We start from the raw sequence: 18,289 nt of genomic DNA on the forward strand, positions 1-18,289 counted from the left end.
CTATGCCACTTTTGCGCTCTTAAAATTTCCCCGTAAAATTCAAATGCAAATATCAAAAGAGACTGTTTTTACCACCCCGTATGGACACACTCCAAGAGTCCACGAATCAGGCTTCCTAGAATCCGATGGCTGAGATACCTACGAAAGTGCGAATCCACCAAAACTCTACGCTCTCTGCCCCCCTCCTGGCTTCCTCTTTCCGACTCTCCCCCGAGATCCCATCCATGGGGTATCCGCGGCTCGCCTCCGGGTGTGATAATCTGTTGTTCATTCTCGAGATGGAAATTGAGCCTCTCAACGGGCGGATCTCGATAGTTGAGATCAAATCGGAATAGCCTCCAGCATGCCTCTGTTGCTGATATGTATCTCATCTCTAAGTATTTCTTGATCTCGTCAGTTTCATTTTTTGACGTGTTTTCCTTGAGTAATCCAACTACATAGTCAACTCCTTTATGAATGTACTTGAATAGGTATTTGATAGACCTAGATCTGTTGCACCATTCCACATTAATGTGAGCTTGGAATTTGACCAGGAGATCCCTATTATATGGTACGACAAATCTGTTGTCTAGTGTAGCTTTTCCCTTTTTGATTTGTCTCCCATTGTCTCTCCTCTTGTACACCGGAAACCCTTCTTCATCAATTGTTGTTTCTGAGTTGTATTTTTTTGGAAAATGTTTGGTGCATCTGTTTTCTACCATGCATGGAGATTTTGTGTTTGCCTCTCCACACGGTCCGTGCATCATATAATTTTCCACAGCTGCATATGCTTCAGGGTCCTCATCCTTGTCTGGTATCTCTGCACATATTATATCATCTATCTGTGATGGATCATGGCATTTGCTTTTGTCCTTAAGAAATATCAATATATGTGCATGCGGGAGTCCTCTTTTCTGGAACTCAATTGTGTACAGGACTGCATTAGAATTTAAAATTTTTGTTAGTTTTCGAACATTCAATTATATAGATAACATAAAACATAGTAGTATATTAATATTTTATTGGATCTCACCTGATGTAGTTTCTCCGAATCTTTTTCCTTGCACTATGTCCCGTAGTAGCTCCTTTAGTTTAATCATGAACACTCGGTCTACAATATCGGGCCGTTCAGCTAGTTTTTGTTTGCTTCCTGTTTCATCTAGCATGTACTGGATTTCTGGCCATTTTGCGTTGCAAGTGAATGTGATAAATAGGTTTGGGTATCCAGCCCAACGGCAGATGGCCATCGCATCTTGGAAGTTTTGCATCTTGTTTCGTATACTCCCTGTGAAACTTGAAGGTAGCAGTATCCTCTTTCCAACATATTCTGCTCTGGTGTCACCCCTTTCGATTGCGTCTTGCAATCCGCTGTAGAGTTCAGTACGTAATTTCCCTTGATTGTGCCTTATCCAGTTTAGAGTGTTCTGCTCGATGCATGTGTAAGCATCGACCCAAAATTGCAAAGATAAGCGTCCAGACATCAGCAATGACATAGATTGGTTAGGGCGATGGTGAAGGTAGTATGCGTGAAATTCAAGCATAGATACTTTGTTCCTTTTGTATGTTATTCCATCTTTTTGTTGATATGGTATTTTAATGTTGAATCCATCTTCTCCGTACGGGAATAGCAGTGGGCATTGCAGAGACATGAATTTTGGGTGGATTTCTGATATCCGTTTAGGCCCCATATCTTTGTACTCAATGATGATGTCCCGCCCTTTGGCTTCATCTGTTGGATCTTTTATGACCAGTGCTGCAACCTCATCTGCTCCTGGCAAACCGTGTGTCCCGTTTCTATTTCGATCTGCTATTAGCTTTAGAGTGTAATCATGGTAGTCTAGGTTTTTGAATCTTTCCTTTGCCATTCGGAATGATTGAGCTAGGACATTGTTCTCATCTAGCATGCTCTGAAGACCAGCCACAATAGTAGGGTTAATCGGTGTTTTTCCATTGTTACTTCTCGATGCGTCTATCCTGTTTTGTACCTCATTCTTTTGTACCTCATTCTCTATATCGTAGATGTATAGCTGTGCCCAGCGTGGCTTGCTACCTTCTTCTGGCAGTAGAGTTCCAATATGATGATAGTTTTGGCCATGCATGCGGAATACGTATGGCCCATGGCCTTTGTTTATCTCTTTGTCTACAACCCCTCCTGTGGATGTGAATGAGAACATTGAGTTGTAAGACCGGATGTTTTCTCTGAAGTTTTTAGAATCTTCTCCTTCACCATTCAAAAGATTGTCAAGATAATTCGGTGGATTTTTGCGTGGAGGCAGTCTGATTTTTCCTTGCTTGCAGCACATTCCAAAAGCTGGTTTTTTAGTTTTGACTTTGGGTCTTAGTCTTTCCTCGTACCATAGGAGAGCATCGCAGTGTTCACATCTGTATTTTGGCTTTCCGAAGTTCCATATATTACTTTCAGCATCGCCCCTCTTCTGTGTTTCGCCAGATGCATTGCTACTGTTATCTTGATTTGCATCTTCATTGCATGTTCTTGAACGCTTTGATTTTCTCTTTTCTTTAAGTATTTCTTTTCTCTTCAGTCTTGCCAGTCGATATTTCATCTTGGTCGTTTCCTCTATAGTGCATGCTCTTTTTTTGCCCCTTTTAAGGTTTAGTTGTTCCTTCCTCCTCTTTCTGTTTTACGATGCTTCTTCCTTTCGATGGTTCTCCATTAGTTTTTTTGCCTGTTTCAGATGTAAAATTAAGGCAACATGAAAGAGAACATGTTTCTTGTTATAGACTTCAATGTGTAGTAGCAGGCATTAAAGAAAATTAAATTTTCATGTATTTTAAATTTATATGTAGTAATTTTATTGTTTCGACTAACATAATTATGCATGATATGTATATGCAGTGCACTAAAGGCATGAAAGAGAAGAGGTCCACATGATACTTGCCAGAGGTACATTCCAGTTTAGATTTTTGTCTCCCACGAACTGTTGTGCTTCCCGATGCTTTTTTTAATGAACTGTAATGCTACAAATAAATATGTTCGCATAAGCAGCCAGTAAAGAATATGGTTTTTGATTCTTGGAGCAGAATGTATAATAAAGGATGTTTGACAATTCATTGTCCTTATGGTAACTCCTCTCTGTTATGCAGGATGCAATTGAAGAATGCAGAAAGCTCTATGGTGGACATGGTTACTTGAACAGCAGTGGGCTTCCTGAATTATTTGCCGTCTATGTTCCTGCATGCACTTATAAAGGAGACATATTGGTTGAGTATGTGTGGCACGGCATATTGTATTCCATAGAAGCGGTTTTTGCCTTTGCCTCTACTACATTTTGGCTAATGGTGTATTAATAGGCAGCCTTCTGATGGTGATACCTGCAGGTTGCAAGGATTCTAATGAAGACTGTTTCTTAATTGATTTCAGATGTAAAATTAAGGCAACATGAAAGAGAACATGTAAATATTTTCTTGTTATAGACTTCTAGCAGTTGCCGCCAAGGTATTAATAGAATTTTCTTTAACCTGTTTTAGATTTTGTAAAAATACTAAGTACCAGAGCTAACTGAGCTAACAGAGCTTTCACATTGACAGCTAAGGACTGGCCTGATAATAATCATGATTTAATTCTTAAGCTTTTTTATCCTAACTTGTCCATGTAGATTCATAATTTTTTATTGAATATGTAATGTGTGGTTGCGTGGACCCAGATACACTGGAACACAATATTATTATTATTATGTTTATAACTTAGAGCCTAGTGCTCGTGTAATCTTTTGTTTTTTTAATTATGTCTGTAAATTGGTTAATTTGCTGGATTTAAAGATTTCCTGTATCCTGTTATTTATCCGGATGTATCCGAGCTTTATATTAGGAGGTTTTGATTTGTTATTTTGTTTTGGCAGGGTGACGCTGACAGCTCGTTGGACAGGCTGTGGCAGAAGAGGAAGGCTGACTAACAAAATTATGCATGATATGTATATGCAGTGCACTAAAGGCATGAAAGAGAAGAGGTCCGCATGATACTTGCGAGAAGTACACTCCAGTTTAGATTTTTGTCTCCCACGAACTGTTGTGTTTCCCGATGCTTTTTTTAATGAATTGTAATGCTACAAATAAATATGTTCGCATAAGCAGCCAGTAAAGAATATGGTTTTTGATTCTTGGAGCAGAAGATGAACGATGGAAAATACCTGTCTTTGATCGTTTGTTGATGGTTGAATCTATTTTTTCAAAAAGGCTACGGAATTAGATTAGTATATGTAAATATTTGGAGAAAGCATGAACTGAGATTTGAGTTATATAGTTTCTATTATAATAATGATTTGTATCTGTTTCGTTTACAACTTTATATAAAGTTTTCCGTTTCGAACACGTATTGACTTCAAAGAGTGTTGTTAGCCCAACGTGTGCATCTTTTGTCAAAATAATTAATCCTGATCCGTTACTGATATGATTATATCCTCCTAGCTTTAGGAACCAACTTATGACGTGTGATTGGTGCATCGGATGTGGTCAGGACACGCGTCGTCTCCGGCTAGCTGACCAGGAGGCGTGGTGTCCTGCGGCCGCATGCTGAGGCACTTGCGTGTCTATTCCGGCCGGCGGCCTGGACACGCGGCGCACGCCTGCGGGGATGCGGCACTCTGGCCGGCGCCCAGGACGTGTGTTACTCGCCCTCAAGCCTCCGCATCCGAACGCAAGCAAGCAGACTGAATGGTCCTCTTTCTATCGCTCGCGCCGCAGCTGCGTATCTTGACGGTTGGTGGCGTCTGTGAGGATTGGGCTGGAGATGGAGGCAATGGCAGCGTCGATTTGGCGACGGCTCCGGCAAGTATGGAGGGGTTTGCTAGCGATGGACCAACTGCAATGCAATGGTGTTTTCCTTTCTTTCGCCGAAAAGTTAAAATGACTTCTCAAGTGTGGCTAGGATCTGTGTCCGCTTTTGGCCATGATAATCTAGTGGCACGGTTCAATTCAAATTGCCAGAATTTAGAGCATCTTGTTGGTGACACTATGTTTAGCTGTGGTTGGCTCAATGGTGCGACTCTAGTTTGCCAAACCTTTTAAGTCTATGCCACTTTTGCGCTCTTAAAATTTCCCCGTAAAATTCAAATGCAAATATCAAAAGAGACTGTTTTTACCACCCCGTATGGACACACTCCAAGAGTCCACGAATCAGGCTTCCTAGAATCCGATGGCTGAGATACCTACGAAAGTGCGAATCCACCAAAACTCTACGCTCTCTGCCCCCCTCCTGGCTTCCTCTTTCCGACTCTCCCCCGAGATCCCATCCATGGGGTATCCGCGGCTCGCCTCCGGGTGTGATCCCGTCAGCGCGCGGCACGCCTATGCGCCTCCCAATCCCCACCGGTTGGCCCAGTCCGGAGGCCCGGCCTCTCCATCTCCCGACCGCACCAGCCGGCACTGAGGCGCAGCAACAACAGCGCCCGGGCGGCGGGCGAACCCTAACGGCGGCCGGCGAGCGACGGCGCGGCACAGCTCGGCTCGGCTCGGCTCGGCTCTGCTCGGCTCAGTGGGCAGCCGGTCTAGTGGGCACCGGGCGGACGGCGAGGTGGAGTCTCGCGGCGAGGGCGCATTGTCCGGTGGCCTGCGTGTGGCGACTGCAGCTCGGCTTGAAGCATCGGACGGACGGACGGACGGAGCGGAGCGGAGCAGCGCTGCATGCCTAGGCCCACGGAAGTAGTGAGCATTTATCTACAGTGAGCGATTTCATTTCTATGCGATCAGAGATTTCAATTCTCTGCATTGCGGCAGTGAGCATTTCTTGAATTTGAGGTACATCTATTATCTTTATGTTCAACAGTTTCAAGTTATGATCTTTTTTGTGATGTTGGTACTGAATTGTCTATTATGAATCCATACTTGAGGCAGCTAAAAAAATTCACTTGTACAAAATTTTTAATAGCCAGCCCCAAAATCCTGGGCCCGCCCCTACTCGCCGGAGGTGGAGAGGAAGCAGCAGGTGATCGGGAATGCGGCGACAGCGTGTCGGCTCCGGCAACAAAAGGCGACGGTCAGCCCAGGGCTACGGCATCTTGACAGTCGCTCCGCTCCCGCACGCATGATTAATGGTTGAGTAGTTTATTTTCTAATTATTTTTACCTTTGGTAATTTGATTCTTCGAAAGCAATAAATTTTATTTTTTATGTAGGGAAATTTGGTGACTATAAACGGGTTTGACGCAATGTAGGAGGTGCTCACTGCTAGAGTTTTAATTTTTTTAAGGCACTATCTCTTAGTAAATAGTGTATAAGATCTAATTCTTTAAGTTGCAATTCCATTTAATACCATAAAAGATGAGATGACGATAGATATAACTTGAATATTTTTATTACTGTACTGTATCTTGGTAAATAGTGTTGAAGATTGAATAATTTTCATTGTGTTAGGTAATTAACATTGCCAAACACTGATTCTACAATACTTGTTTCGCCGTCATGCAGTGTTCGAGTTAATTATTTATGATAACTAAAAAATTTACAATTCTGGAAAACTATGAAATATATATTATAATGGCACTGTAAGAAGGCATACATGATGATGCTTATTACTATATCCTGATATTTTCTATACTACCGTTGTAGTGCTGCTTTTACTCGTAGCTTGCACGGGAGTGATTCTTTGATCTAATTCTTCACATCTTCTCTGACTGCTATGTGTGCACACCTACACAACAAAAATAATCAATGTATGGTAGTTAATTGACCATTGTAATAAATGATAAATTATCGATATTGCATAAATTTTTATATACCTAAGATTTATATCTTGCAGGAATTCTTCTAATTCTTGATGATCTGTAAAGAGTTGGACGATCATCTCCATGCAGGGGTATGTTGTTGACCTTATTTTTGCTTTCAGAATTCTCCTCTGTTGGAATGAGGTTGATTTGACTAATGCTCTGATCATTTTCCTGTTCTAAACTATTTGATTGCTCTTCTTGCTACATAAGAAAAAACCTTGTTAGTTTAAATATCTATTGAATCAATATAGAAGAAAAATGTGATTGTTGCAGTACCAGATCAGTCGTAATTCCTGTGTCCATCATAGTTATTTCGCCCCTCTTTTTTCTGTAGGAACATTTCTTCAACTTTCTTGTTGGTCTTTTTGTATCTCTGTCACTATTGTGTTGAACAATTACATCCAAAGGGACAGAATCGAATTCCATGTTATTTTCAGCATTTTTATTTGATGGATCAGATTTCATATCTCTGTTGCTTTCATAAATCTCCTCTGCTGGACTAATTTTGATACCAATGTCGCTATGATCATTTTCTTGCTCTGAAGTACCTGTTTGTTGTTCTTGCTACATAAGAGAAAAGCTTGTTAGTTCTAATATCAATATAATCAATATAGAATATGAAACCTGTGGATCTGTAGTACCAGATCAGTCATAGTTTCTGTGTCCATCACAATTATGCTGCCACTCTTTTTTCTGTAGGATTTTTTCTTCAACTTTTGGGTTCGCTTTTTGGAACCTTTGACACCATCCTTTAACACGTTAGATTCGCTTTGTTTGACTGCTACATCACGTTTTTGCCGCTTGATTTTCCTGAGAATAGATTTCCTATTGGTATGGTCGTAGTTGATATCGTTGTTGCCATCAACATCTATCTCTTTTGAAACAGGTGAACTTTGCTGTTATTAGATAAATAATTAGGACATAACTCAGGTAGTTAATTAAAAATAAATAATATTTGAAATTCATTTGATACCTGTTTAGTAGAAAGTTCCATGTTGAGGGTATTTTTTCTTCTTTTTCTTTTTCCATGGGCAATTGTTTCTTCTGACCTCTTAAAACTTTTGTTAGCTCTTTTCAGTATCTTAGTCTTTTGGGGTATTTCTGGGACATCACAATTCATCTGTTGGGTATGATTGTAATCAACATCGGCATCTTCTTCTGGTCTTTGTGATATGTCTCTTGATTTGGCATGAGCTCTTTTAACTTTCTTCCAGGAAACTTTACTCCTTTTTTTATTTTGCATTGTTGCTATGCAATCTTCGTCTGAGTCATCAACTACTATCATAGCTCTGTGCCTTCTTTTACTGCTAAGGTTGTCTTCCCTTGATGCTAGAGATTTTTCTCTACATTTGATATCTTCGCCACTATCTTCCAAATCAATTGATTTTGATGTATTTTTGCGAAGTGAAGCTTTCATCTTACATTCCTATCAAATGATATTGTACATGGTTTGGTAACTTAGCATGAAAGTAGGAGAAAAAATATTGTTTTCAAATTACACAAAATAACTTTACCTCCAGAATGGGATCACTTGTATGCTTCAACTCAAAATTTCCATTTTTGTATTTGCTATGTTTTAATTCTTCTTCATCAAATAAATCTGATATTTTTTTGTCATGTGTATCTTCGATGTTGTGATCCTGCAAACAAATTTATAGGGATAATTGGTTCTGTACAAAAGAATAAACTAATCGTTGTAATGAAAATAACCTTACATTCTCCGCTTGATGATTTGAATATTGAAACTCTAGCTTCTCATCTGGCTCAAATGTTTTCTTCACCAGATAGTATTCTTTCCCTTCAGTCAAATTTTGCTCCTTTAGCATGAAACGGAAGATAAGTGTTTTCCCACATAGTTGTTGAATAACCTTAGGGATTTCTTCATATTTCCCATTAAGTGAATCTAGCAGATCTGTGATGGTCATCTTGAGCATTTTTTGTGCTTCATCATCAAATATACTACATGTAGTGGTTGCTGTGTGGTCACTAATTTGGAGTCGAATCCAATACCTGTTACAACGTGTTTGTAAGCGGAAAAATGTAAATATATAGGCAATATTTGAAATAATGAAAAGTTTACCTAGGAGTTGTTGCTTCCGGACATGCATTGCACTTTCTACAATGATACTTGCCGTCTACTTTAGTGCACATTTTGTTGCAACCATTGCATGACATGTACCACCAAGAAGAATTTTCTAGTCGTTCAATTGTAGCTTTCGATGTGAACACAAAATCCTAAAATTTTAATATCATGTTAAGGATAAGAAAGGCTTAGTGCTCATTAAAAAAATTAAAATCATGAATTTTCAACTAAATAATCATATATGTGAATAGTGTATTGTACCTGATCTGTTGGGTTATCGTGTCTCATCTGAGTAATGTCTTGTAAAGTTCTTCTGTTATAAAACATTTGTTCCTGAATGGTACCTTTTGTACTTTTATCTACATCCATTAATTTTGGTACAGTTTCTTCATATGGAACACTACATATATGTGTTATTAGGGTACCATTAAAAGTCAGTTCTGAATTTGAACTTTGAATAATGAATAAAGACATGAATGTTTTGCATACCTGTCAATAAGCTTCCAGGTTTCAGGTATATCTAAGTCTATATATAATCTTGTGCCATTTGTTGACTTTAGAGATAGTGTACCTATTTAATTCATAAAAGTATATTAATTTTCATGAATGTAACTATCATTGTGTATATTTAAAATAATAATTTACCTTGCAAACCTTCCACCATTGTTGATGTAACAATCACGACAGTGTGTTTTCCAACAACATCCTCATTCAGAGAATGAGCTAAATGTCCCCATAGAGTTATCCTGACTGTATCATCCCTGAGTCTGCCATAAAATACTTTATTAGATCAAATGATGGTAATATTATTTCATGGTCCTTATTAATTTGAAGCAAATGCAAAGTCTTACTTTGATATAAGAAGTTCAATCTCTCGAATATCCCTTTTGCGTGGATTTGCAGTATTTTTCATTATGATCCTAGATTCAAGTTTCTTAATCTTTGTGAGTAATCCAATAACATCTGCAAACAGTAAAGAAAAAAGATTAATATATTAAAAATCTAGAATGTAGATATAATTTTAAGACACTTATCATAGACATACCTGAGCATTGTTTATCTATATTTTTTCGCTCTAGCAGTGTATCTCTAGAAGCAAACTCAAAGTAATATTTTTTAAAATTGACTAAATCTGCATCCAATGCCTGAACATTTGTGTTATAGACAAAAACTACTTTAAATAAATTCTTTACTGGACGATATCTGGCATCTTCTTGGACTTTGAAATTGCTAAGTGCATAGATAGAGCCCTCAATGATCTTTGGCTTATAACTGTCAATAAGATTCTTCCAAATAGTAGCACGAATTGTATCACCCTGTAAAAGACAATAAATGCTTTTACAGTGAGTACTTAAACATGTGATAAGATTTATTGCTGAAAAAATTATGTTACAAAGAACAATACCTGTTCATCCATAAGAATCATATCTAAGCTCATAAGTTCGTCTGTTGCAAAATTAATTGATTCCCATATTTTTATAACTCTCACTTTAATGTTCCATGACTGCCCAACTGTTGTCAATTGTCTCATTTTTTTGTATGTCATATTGTTAGGACCTGTAAGACATGAAGAAGAGGTGGCATGAGGTAATACCTGAGCTTGATGGACAAAAGATAGGTTGTAGAAGTAATCAGATTGTTAATACCTCGGTCGCAAGCAACAGGTTGGCAGAGGGAGTATCCGACTCGTTGTGCCCCCCGGCGTCGAGGCGCTGCCTCAGCGTGAAGGGATGTTGAAGAAGGAGGGAAGCTATCTCCGGCAGCTGACACGCAGAAAATAAGCCCGTAGTAATTGTTGTTTGAATCTGCTATTTTGCCATCTATTTATTTATAAAGCTGCAATCCTTTTTCTTGTCAGAGTTCTATACGTGTTCTTTTGTCATGGTTGTACTCCTTTTCCTTATCACGTTCATACATGTACGTGCAGTTTGGCATCTATTTCGTGTTCTTTTGTCATGGTTGTACTCCTTTTCCTTATCACGTTCATACATGTACGTGCAGTTTGGCATCTATTTATTTATATTCCTTATCACGTTCAATACATTGATTTTTTTATAAAGCTGCAATTCTTTTTCTTGTCGGAGTTTTATACGTGTTCTTTTGTCATGGTAGTACTCCTTTTCCTTATCACGTTCATACATGTACGTGCAGTTTGCCATCTATTAATTTATATTCCTTATCACATTCAATACATTGATGATTGATTGACATGGACTCGTATGATTATTCTAGACCGTTAGATCTTTATAAAATCTAATGGTCCAAATTCTTTTCTTTTTAGGATTAACGTGGGAATTTCTTAACCTTCTCGGCGAACGTGGTGGCTTCTTTTAGCTTCTTCTAACACTCCCTTATTAATATAATAGATAGATAGATACTCATATTGGTATGAGGATCTTATGTTGACATAAAAATTGTAGTGATCAGAAGCGTCTCTGGAGCACCTGTGGCTACCTCAGACACATGTACTCACATTTGGATGAGGCCTACAGAGAATTGCAAAAAAAGAAAAAGAAATGGTTCCCCAAAATATGATGAGAATACATGCTCCTCTGCTGTTGAAATGCTCAGAAGCGCCGCACCTATTTAAGAAAAATATACTACCATGAATGAGCGGAATGAATGAGTAATCCAGCCCGGCAACAAGAGGATCCTGTGGACGAAGATATCTCCTTGCAACTGCTCCTGCACTGCCATGGACCCTAGCACAACTGAAACGAACTGAACAGCTGCACGAGGTCACGAACTCAATCTTCAGGTTAGTGTGATGGTTGTTGAGTGCTGCAGATTATTGTACGCAGAGGAGGCATAAAACTAATCAAATGATGGATAATAAAAATGGAGTGTCGCGTTGCCTCGCTTTTCCTGCCGGTGCGGGTAGCCTTTTTCTTTTCTCCCCGCTGCCGGGCAACAACCGTCGAAGCAGATCCAAATGTCAGCAACGTACTGTCAGTTCAGTTGTGCTACCGCACAGCACGTGAACGGTGAACAACCACCGGCTGGCTGATCCAAATGTCAGGTTCCCTTGCAGTTGCACAGCTAGAGGATTCTCCCGTCCTGCCTGCACGCGTGGTCCTGGTCCTATCGGCAGCCTTTCTACTAGGGGTCGTTGGGAAAGCAACGCACCGCCGGACGAGGAGGAGGACCGAGGACGCGACGGGAGGGACGCCTCTGGCAGAAAGCTCTCCGCGCTACGGAGTACGAGCACAAGCGTTGCTGCAAAAGCTGCACTTGAGCCCATCCCACATGGAAGGAGCCTGTGGCATGCGCATAGGACAATCGACTGAACTTTCTCCTGCAGTCCCCTACCTCTCGTCTTCGTCTCAGGCTCTCAGTATCATCCAGTGCCAGTCACGGTATCTGCAGAAGCTGGAGCACCAAACACTGCAGTATCATGGTGAAACATGAATTTACCATGGCTTCAAATCACCAAATGGCAATGCCACTACTCCTACCCACTAGCATAGCAGGATTATCCAACTGCCGAGCTGCTCATTGCCATTGCTAGTGTTCCTCATGTGCATCGCTAATGACATCCTCTCATAGATCCTTTTGGACAGCTGTCTCTGACAGAGATTCCTAACCACTACTAGCACCACTGGTGCTTTTTTTTAAATCAGACTAGCACCCCTGGTGCTAGGTCTTAGCGATTGTCCAGCCACTAACAGGCAGCCAATTACTACATGCAGATCTAGAGAGGCCATCATTCCAACCCGAGCTCTATAATGCAGAGTTAGGTGAGTTTAGCAGCACCACAGCTAGCCACTAGCTGCTAAAAACCGGGACACCTCTGTGCACTCTTTCTTGAAAAAAAATGGGGAAGAGAAAAAAAATCTTACATGAGTACATGACCATACCAACGGGTCTCCTGTTCACGTTGTTCTTTCTGTATATCTGTTGCGTGTCTGTATCGGTTTTCGATTCGGTACGTGCCACGTTTGACCACCAGTGTTTGTTCTCTTGCTCCTCCTGTCCGGGACCAATCCGCCCTTGGGCGGTTGCACTTGCTGTCTGGTTCCTGTGTGTCAGTGTGTGCATGCCGGTGAAGACGATCGCTCGTCGCCGTTGTTGAAAGGTACCTATCGTATCCCTATCCCCACTCTCTGATCTTGGAGATGAGCCGGCAATGGTCACTGGGCAAATGGATGCTCCCGAACCGTTACTGAGACCACAATTTAGGGCACCGACTGTACTCAAAAGCACGGTACCTGCTGCCCAACTCGCCCTTCTCAAAAATTTTCTTACAGTACCCGTCACATCGAATCTTCGGGCATATACATAGAGCATTAAATGTAGTTGAAAAAAATAACTAACTACACAGTTCAACTAGAAATGACGAGATGAATCTTTTAAGCCTAATTAGTCTCTAATTAAATATTAATTATCAAATAACAATGAAAGTGCTACAGTACCCAAACTCAAAAAATTTCATAAACTAAACACTGTTCTACCAGAAAGCCATTAGTCGTTTGGTGATTGCTATTAAGGCCACTAGACAAAACATGCAGCGTGACCTTTTCAAAAAATAAATATTTTCCTTTCCAGAAAAATGCCGCGTGAAGGTGACAGATTTGTGCTATATTTGCGCAAAAATCGCTTTCGGATTCCCACTGAAATCAAGTGGTTCGAGTGTTTCGGCTATTTTTTTCTGGGCCTATCTGACACTGCGATCAGAGAGTATTTTGCTTGGCCTGTGTTCCTCCTGTAATTTCGGCACCGACACATACGCCGGCAGAAAGTACAGAGTCGAAGGCGCTAGGAAAACCCGTCGGAACCGTTCCACCCATGATGCGTTCGGTGTGAAGCACCCAACTTGCAACCAAATTTGCGATCAAATCAGAACACGTCTAGTTGGCATACAGTTGCTTGCTTTGCTGGGGAAGAAATGACGTCGATGCATTCTGCACGGCCGGCGAGCATTTCATGATCAGGGCATAAGTTCAGAACAGTTAGACGATAGGTCAGCATGATTCCTGCATTACCTGTTCAGTGGAAACAAGACCACTTCTGAATTCTTATCAGAGTCACAAGGTTATGATGATTAGTTCGAGTTCAGGGTTTTGATCCGGTGACATTTGAACAAAAAGGATCACACAATGAACATCTAACAATTAGAGCTAAACAATGTGCTCCCGGAGGAAAAATTGACCCAATATTATACTTTCTATTTACCCACTTGGCACAATTCTGTTGTTTCATGTCAAAATCTGTGCTGGGTTTCCCTCTCTCATATAGCTTAACAAGGAGAGCATCTCCTTTTTGTGGACTATTTCTTCCAAAAGAATACCCAAAAGGAAAAAAATAAAACAAACTCCAGATTCACAGGGTAAAGCCAGTCACAAGATTTGCCAAGCATGTCAATTGCTCTAACTCTTTTATTCCACGTTATTCCCATTGTTTGTTGTCCCCCAATGTCCAGTATGTCTTCACAACAAGGAGGAGCTTCTCGCGGACGAGCGGACCATCTTCGTGATCCACGATCTGGCTATTCCATCTCATCCCGTCCGCGATGCTCTTTATCTTCACTAACAGGTCCACGTCATCTCTGATGATGACCGTGCCCTCCGGCCTCAGGATCCTGTCCATTTCCAGCAGAATGTTCTCCATCTCACACCTTGCAAAGCAGAGGAATTGTCAGTCTTACTGAGGTTTACACGTTATCTTGAAATTTACTTGCAGCAATTACAATCGACAGTTCTTAGATTAAGAGTTCATGTGGGACTGATTTACATAATGCAGCCATAACCCTTAATAAGTTATTAAGCTGAGGCAAGCCAGTTCGGCTAAAACGTATACCAGACGAACTGTACAGAAACAACTATCTAAATAGGACAAAAGCTGCTGTGCCAGACTGAAACCTACTGCACTTTTGGGTGTGTTTAGATCCTACAAAACCCTGCAAAATTGGCATTGTAGCGAACTGTAGCACTTTTTCGTTTGTGGTAAATATTATCCTATCATGAAGTAACTAGGCTCAAAAGATTCGTCTCGAAATGTACATCTAAACTGTGAAATTAGTTATTTTGTTTACCTAAATTTCATACTTGATGCATGCGTCTTTTGGTACATTTAATAATTCGATGTGATGGAAATTTTGGAAAGTTTGGAGGAAGTTGGGGGAACTAAACACAGCCTTTGTATATTTACCTGCCATTGTATAGCGTGAACACTGAATCAGCATGAATGAGGTCGTAGGTCCGGGGATAAGTAGACATGCCCTCACACCTGCAGTGAATTCAGATTTCAGAAGGGGACGTCAGACCAGGCAAGGATGAATACCTGAGTCCTGACAATCTACGAGGCACCCATGTTTGCAGTACTAATACGTACCAGTCCTGGTAGCTCCCGATAAGGCCACGCTCGTATATTACCCCCAGGGTTGTCGAGTTGCCCACAGTCGGGACCATGTTCATGACCCACACAGGGTCATCCACCAATGCTGCAGCGAAGCTGCCAAACTTCGCATTCATATCAAGCAAATTGCGGTACCGGCCCTTCTGCCCGAATTGAGAGATCACGGACTTGTAGTGTCCAACTCTCCTCTTCCATAACTCAGTATCTTCGACATACATCTCTTCCGTGACCCCCTCGATGCTGCCACTGGCAATCCTGGGCGGTACTGCAGTGAGCCTTTCCGGCCATTTCTTCAACTCGCCACCGGCAACCTCCTTTAAGTCACTGACCTCTGGGAGTGGAGTTATACAAGTCTCCATCTTGTCGTACCTAAAATCAATCACGTGAATATGATTAGCGATTTACTAGAAAATACATTGAGTTGAACTGAAAATGGTTAACATGGTGCTATACTTACCAGGCAGCATCTGGATTTTGGCTAGAGCAAAAGGGTGGGGACTTGATAACCTTGTGAATGGCCTTGCAGTGAATGTGGTTAGTAGGCTTCTGCCAGATAGCAATGTCACCGACCTCCATGACCTTCTTCCAGCAGAGGCTTTTGGCAACTTTCTCAATAGCTTGCTGCTCTGCATTCAGGTCCTCTCTAGTCCTGGCCCAACCCTTCCAGTGCTTCTTCCAGTTGATGGGTGGTCCGGACAAGATCCAATACCCTCCAGGCCGCAGAACGCGATCGATCTCTATCAGGTATAGACCATCTGCATGTAAATGGGAAGAATAAGTATATGGCAATCAACTGAATTCTGAACACTTGCAGCATTGGTTGTCCATAATGCAGCATACCATAGAGCTGCCATGGGATGAGGCAGCGGGAGCAATGCGCCATGTCAAAGGAACGGGCCGGATAGGTGAGCCGATTGGAGGCAAGCACCCCAATCATGGCTGGCACACCACGCTCCAGTGCAAACTGCACCTGTGCCTCATGTGAATCTCGCGGTGCGAAGGACATGGCCAGGATGTTGCGCGACAGCAAGTAGGCTCCCCAACTCGCAACCTGAACAGAGCAGCAGAATGAGCTCATTCGTCAAATCAGAAATCCAGTTTTGCCGCTAAGGTAGTTGCCCAAATCCAGGGGTGCAAGAATAGTAAAGTTCACAATTCCTCCAGGTGCAATGCCTGAAACGATCGGACTAAAATGCCATGTTCAAATTGGCAACAAGCACAACTGTTTGGAGTGCTATCCTGCGCAATGGCACTACAGAAAAAAGGCACCCATTTCCACGGCGTACCTGGTGTATACAAGTATACAACAGATACGCCTTCCTGACGTCCTATCAAGAATTTGATGAGAACCCAATCGCAAATACAGATATAATTGCTGTATAGTTCTAAAAAAAAGATATGTTTGCTGTACGTGGGATGCTACTTTGCAGAAAAGGACAGGCACGTAGACATCAAATCATTAACATCAGCATTATTGCAAAGATTACAGCTCTATCTACTCCCCTACGCTTCAGCAGTGATCCCCCGGGCGAAGACAAAATCTCTGCCAAAGCCAGTCTTGTGCAAGATGGTCCCACAGTGTATTCACTGGGAGTTGTCAAATTCACGAGTGATCAATGTTTACAGTCTTAATATTGCAATTTTTTCGTTGTGCACTGCAGCCAGATTCCGTTTACCAAATGAAGCGGCGGCCCAGCCAATGCCCCTCCTATCGGGTTGGAGTACCAGCTTTAGTCGGGTCATGCCCGTTTGCAGTGACACCCCCCCTCTGACCCGAAATCGCGGAAGGGATCGGAAACTTCCGACACCCGCAAAGCTAGCAAACGCCATTCCCGAGATCTCCGTCTGCTATTCTCAAATCTTCTGACTGGAATTGACCACGAATTCGTCCATGCCTTCGCGAGGCACGAATTGATTTTTTGTGCGCATGCGATCATTTGAAGCAAATGGGCAGTGTTGATGTGCGATTGCGATCGGAGTGGGCTTACCCCGCAGCCGGTGTCGAGGGCGGTGCGGATGGATCCGTCGCGGAGCGGGATGATCCTCCCGATGTCGTCGATGTAGGCGTCGGCGCCGCGCGGGAACATGGTGCCTCCCCCGGGGAAGCGGAACTTGTCGCCGTCGACGCGGATCCAGTTCTGCACCGCCTTCTCGACGGTGAGCTCCTTGTGCGGGACGTTGGCGAACCAGGCGACGTCGCGGCTGGCGGGCCACGGGAACGGGTTGCGGTAGCCCCTGGGCGCCGGCACGAGGCAGCGTTGGCGCTCGGCGTCGGAGGACGGGCAGTGGCGCTCCCGGTAGACGAGGCGGTCGCGCGAGAAGCGGAGGGAGCGGTCCACGTCCTCGCAGGGCGTGTACTCGGAGTACTTGGCGGGGCAGGCCTCGTAGGCGCGCTGGCGCGGCGCGGCCTCCGCCTCCATCCCCTCCGCGGTGTGGTGCGCGGCGAAGTCGAGCGGCCCCGCGGAGGAGGGGGAGGAGGAGCCCGCGGAGACGGTCGGGGTCGGGGAGGCGCAGGAAACGGCGGTGGCGATGGAGACGGCGGCGCTGGCGCCGGCGGTGGGGGCCGTGGAGAAGCCGCCGTGGTGCCAGATGCCGAGGAGGTAGGACAGGGAGCAGAGGACCGCGACGGCCGCGAGGTGGAGCAGCGAGGGGCGGCGCCCGGCTGCGGCGGCCGACGAGAGGTGCAGCTTCGCGGCGGTGGCACCCGCCGCCATGGCGAACCTCCTCTGCAGCCGCGGCCGCTCTCCGTCTCCGCTAGCGCTGGCTGCCTCCCTGCCTGCTTCCCGCACTAGCGCCCCTGTCCCTGCGTGCGCGCCGCGCCCGTCCGTCCGTGTGGTGCGCTCGCTTAAAGCGCCGGGCGGTCGCCTCGGATTGGGGCGCGGGGGCCGGGGGATTAGGTGGAGGTGGAGACGGGGGGAGGGAGGCGCATGTGCGCTCGCCCGGTTTGATTACCACGGGGTGGAGACGAGAGAGATGGAGAGAGGAGTGTTTATGGAGCGGAGCGGCGGCGGCCGGTTGATTTCTGGCAAGCAAACGGTCGCGCCTTGGGAACGCCTGCCCTGGTCCGGTGTTCCCTGGGTAAAATCTGGAGCGTGGCTCAGAGGCTGGGCTCCCAGGGTGTCGACGCGGGGGAGCGTGACAGTTGTGCCGTG

At 43.4% G+C, this 18,289-nt stretch overlaps 2 protein-coding genes and 2 long non-coding RNA genes across 6 annotated transcripts; 2 read left to right on the forward strand and 2 right to left on the reverse strand.

Moving 5' to 3' along the window:
• Positions 1–1,974: 1,974 nt before the first annotated feature.
• Positions 1,975–4,108, forward strand: LOC120682283. Its single transcript, XR_005678340.1, has 2 exons — positions 1,975–2,884; positions 3,085–4,108. It is a non-coding gene; the product is annotated as an uncharacterized LOC120682283 (long non-coding RNA).
• Positions 4,109–4,494: 386 nt separating this feature from the next.
• LOC120682351 lies at positions 4,495–10,719 on the forward strand. 3 transcript variants are annotated; one of them, XR_005678374.1, is made up of 5 exons: positions 4,496–5,733; positions 5,864–6,029; positions 6,543–6,646; positions 6,733–6,789; positions 10,338–10,719. It is a non-coding gene; the product is annotated as an uncharacterized LOC120682351 (long non-coding RNA). The 3 variants fall into 3 exon arrangements; XR_005678373.1 differs by having other exon boundaries at positions 4,495–5,733; positions 6,543–6,789; XR_005678375.1 differs by lacking the exon at positions 6,543–6,646 and having other exon boundaries at positions 5,013–5,733.
• LOC120682350 lies at positions 6,404–10,257 on the reverse strand. The gene is made up of 13 exons (XM_039964199.1): positions 10,189–10,257; positions 9,635–10,099; positions 9,429–9,544; positions 9,273–9,354; positions 9,045–9,183; positions 8,781–8,935; positions 8,416–8,710; positions 8,215–8,340; positions 7,674–8,126; positions 7,342–7,596; positions 6,977–7,264; positions 6,713–6,901; positions 6,404–6,624 (listed from the first exon to the last, which is right to left on the reverse strand). Exons 2-12 carry the CDS (start codon positions 9,694–9,696, stop codon positions 6,713–6,715), a joined length of 2,160 nt encoding a protein of 719 aa, XP_039820133.1. The 5' UTR covers positions 9,697–10,099; positions 10,189–10,257; the 3' UTR covers positions 6,404–6,624.
• Positions 10,720–13,894: 3,175 nt separating the features above from the next.
• On the reverse strand, positions 13,895–18,061 carry LOC120681898 (probable methyltransferase PMT15). Its single transcript, XM_039963555.1, has 6 exons — positions 17,126–18,061; positions 15,978–16,188; positions 15,595–15,892; positions 15,114–15,506; positions 14,931–15,008; positions 13,895–14,397 (listed from the first exon to the last, which is right to left on the reverse strand). The coding sequence occupies exons 1-6, from the start codon at positions 17,849–17,851 to the stop codon at positions 14,169–14,171; spliced, it is 1,935 nt and encodes a 644-aa protein (XP_039819489.1). The 5' UTR covers positions 17,852–18,061; the 3' UTR covers positions 13,895–14,168.
• Positions 18,062–18,289: the final 228 nt, after the last annotated feature.

Source organism: Panicum virgatum, chromosome 7N (assembly GCF_016808335.1).
Source record: "Panicum virgatum strain AP13 chromosome 7N, P.virgatum_v5, whole genome shotgun sequence".
In the NCBI taxonomy this organism is placed as follows: domain Eukaryota; kingdom Viridiplantae; phylum Streptophyta; class Magnoliopsida; order Poales; family Poaceae; genus Panicum; species Panicum virgatum.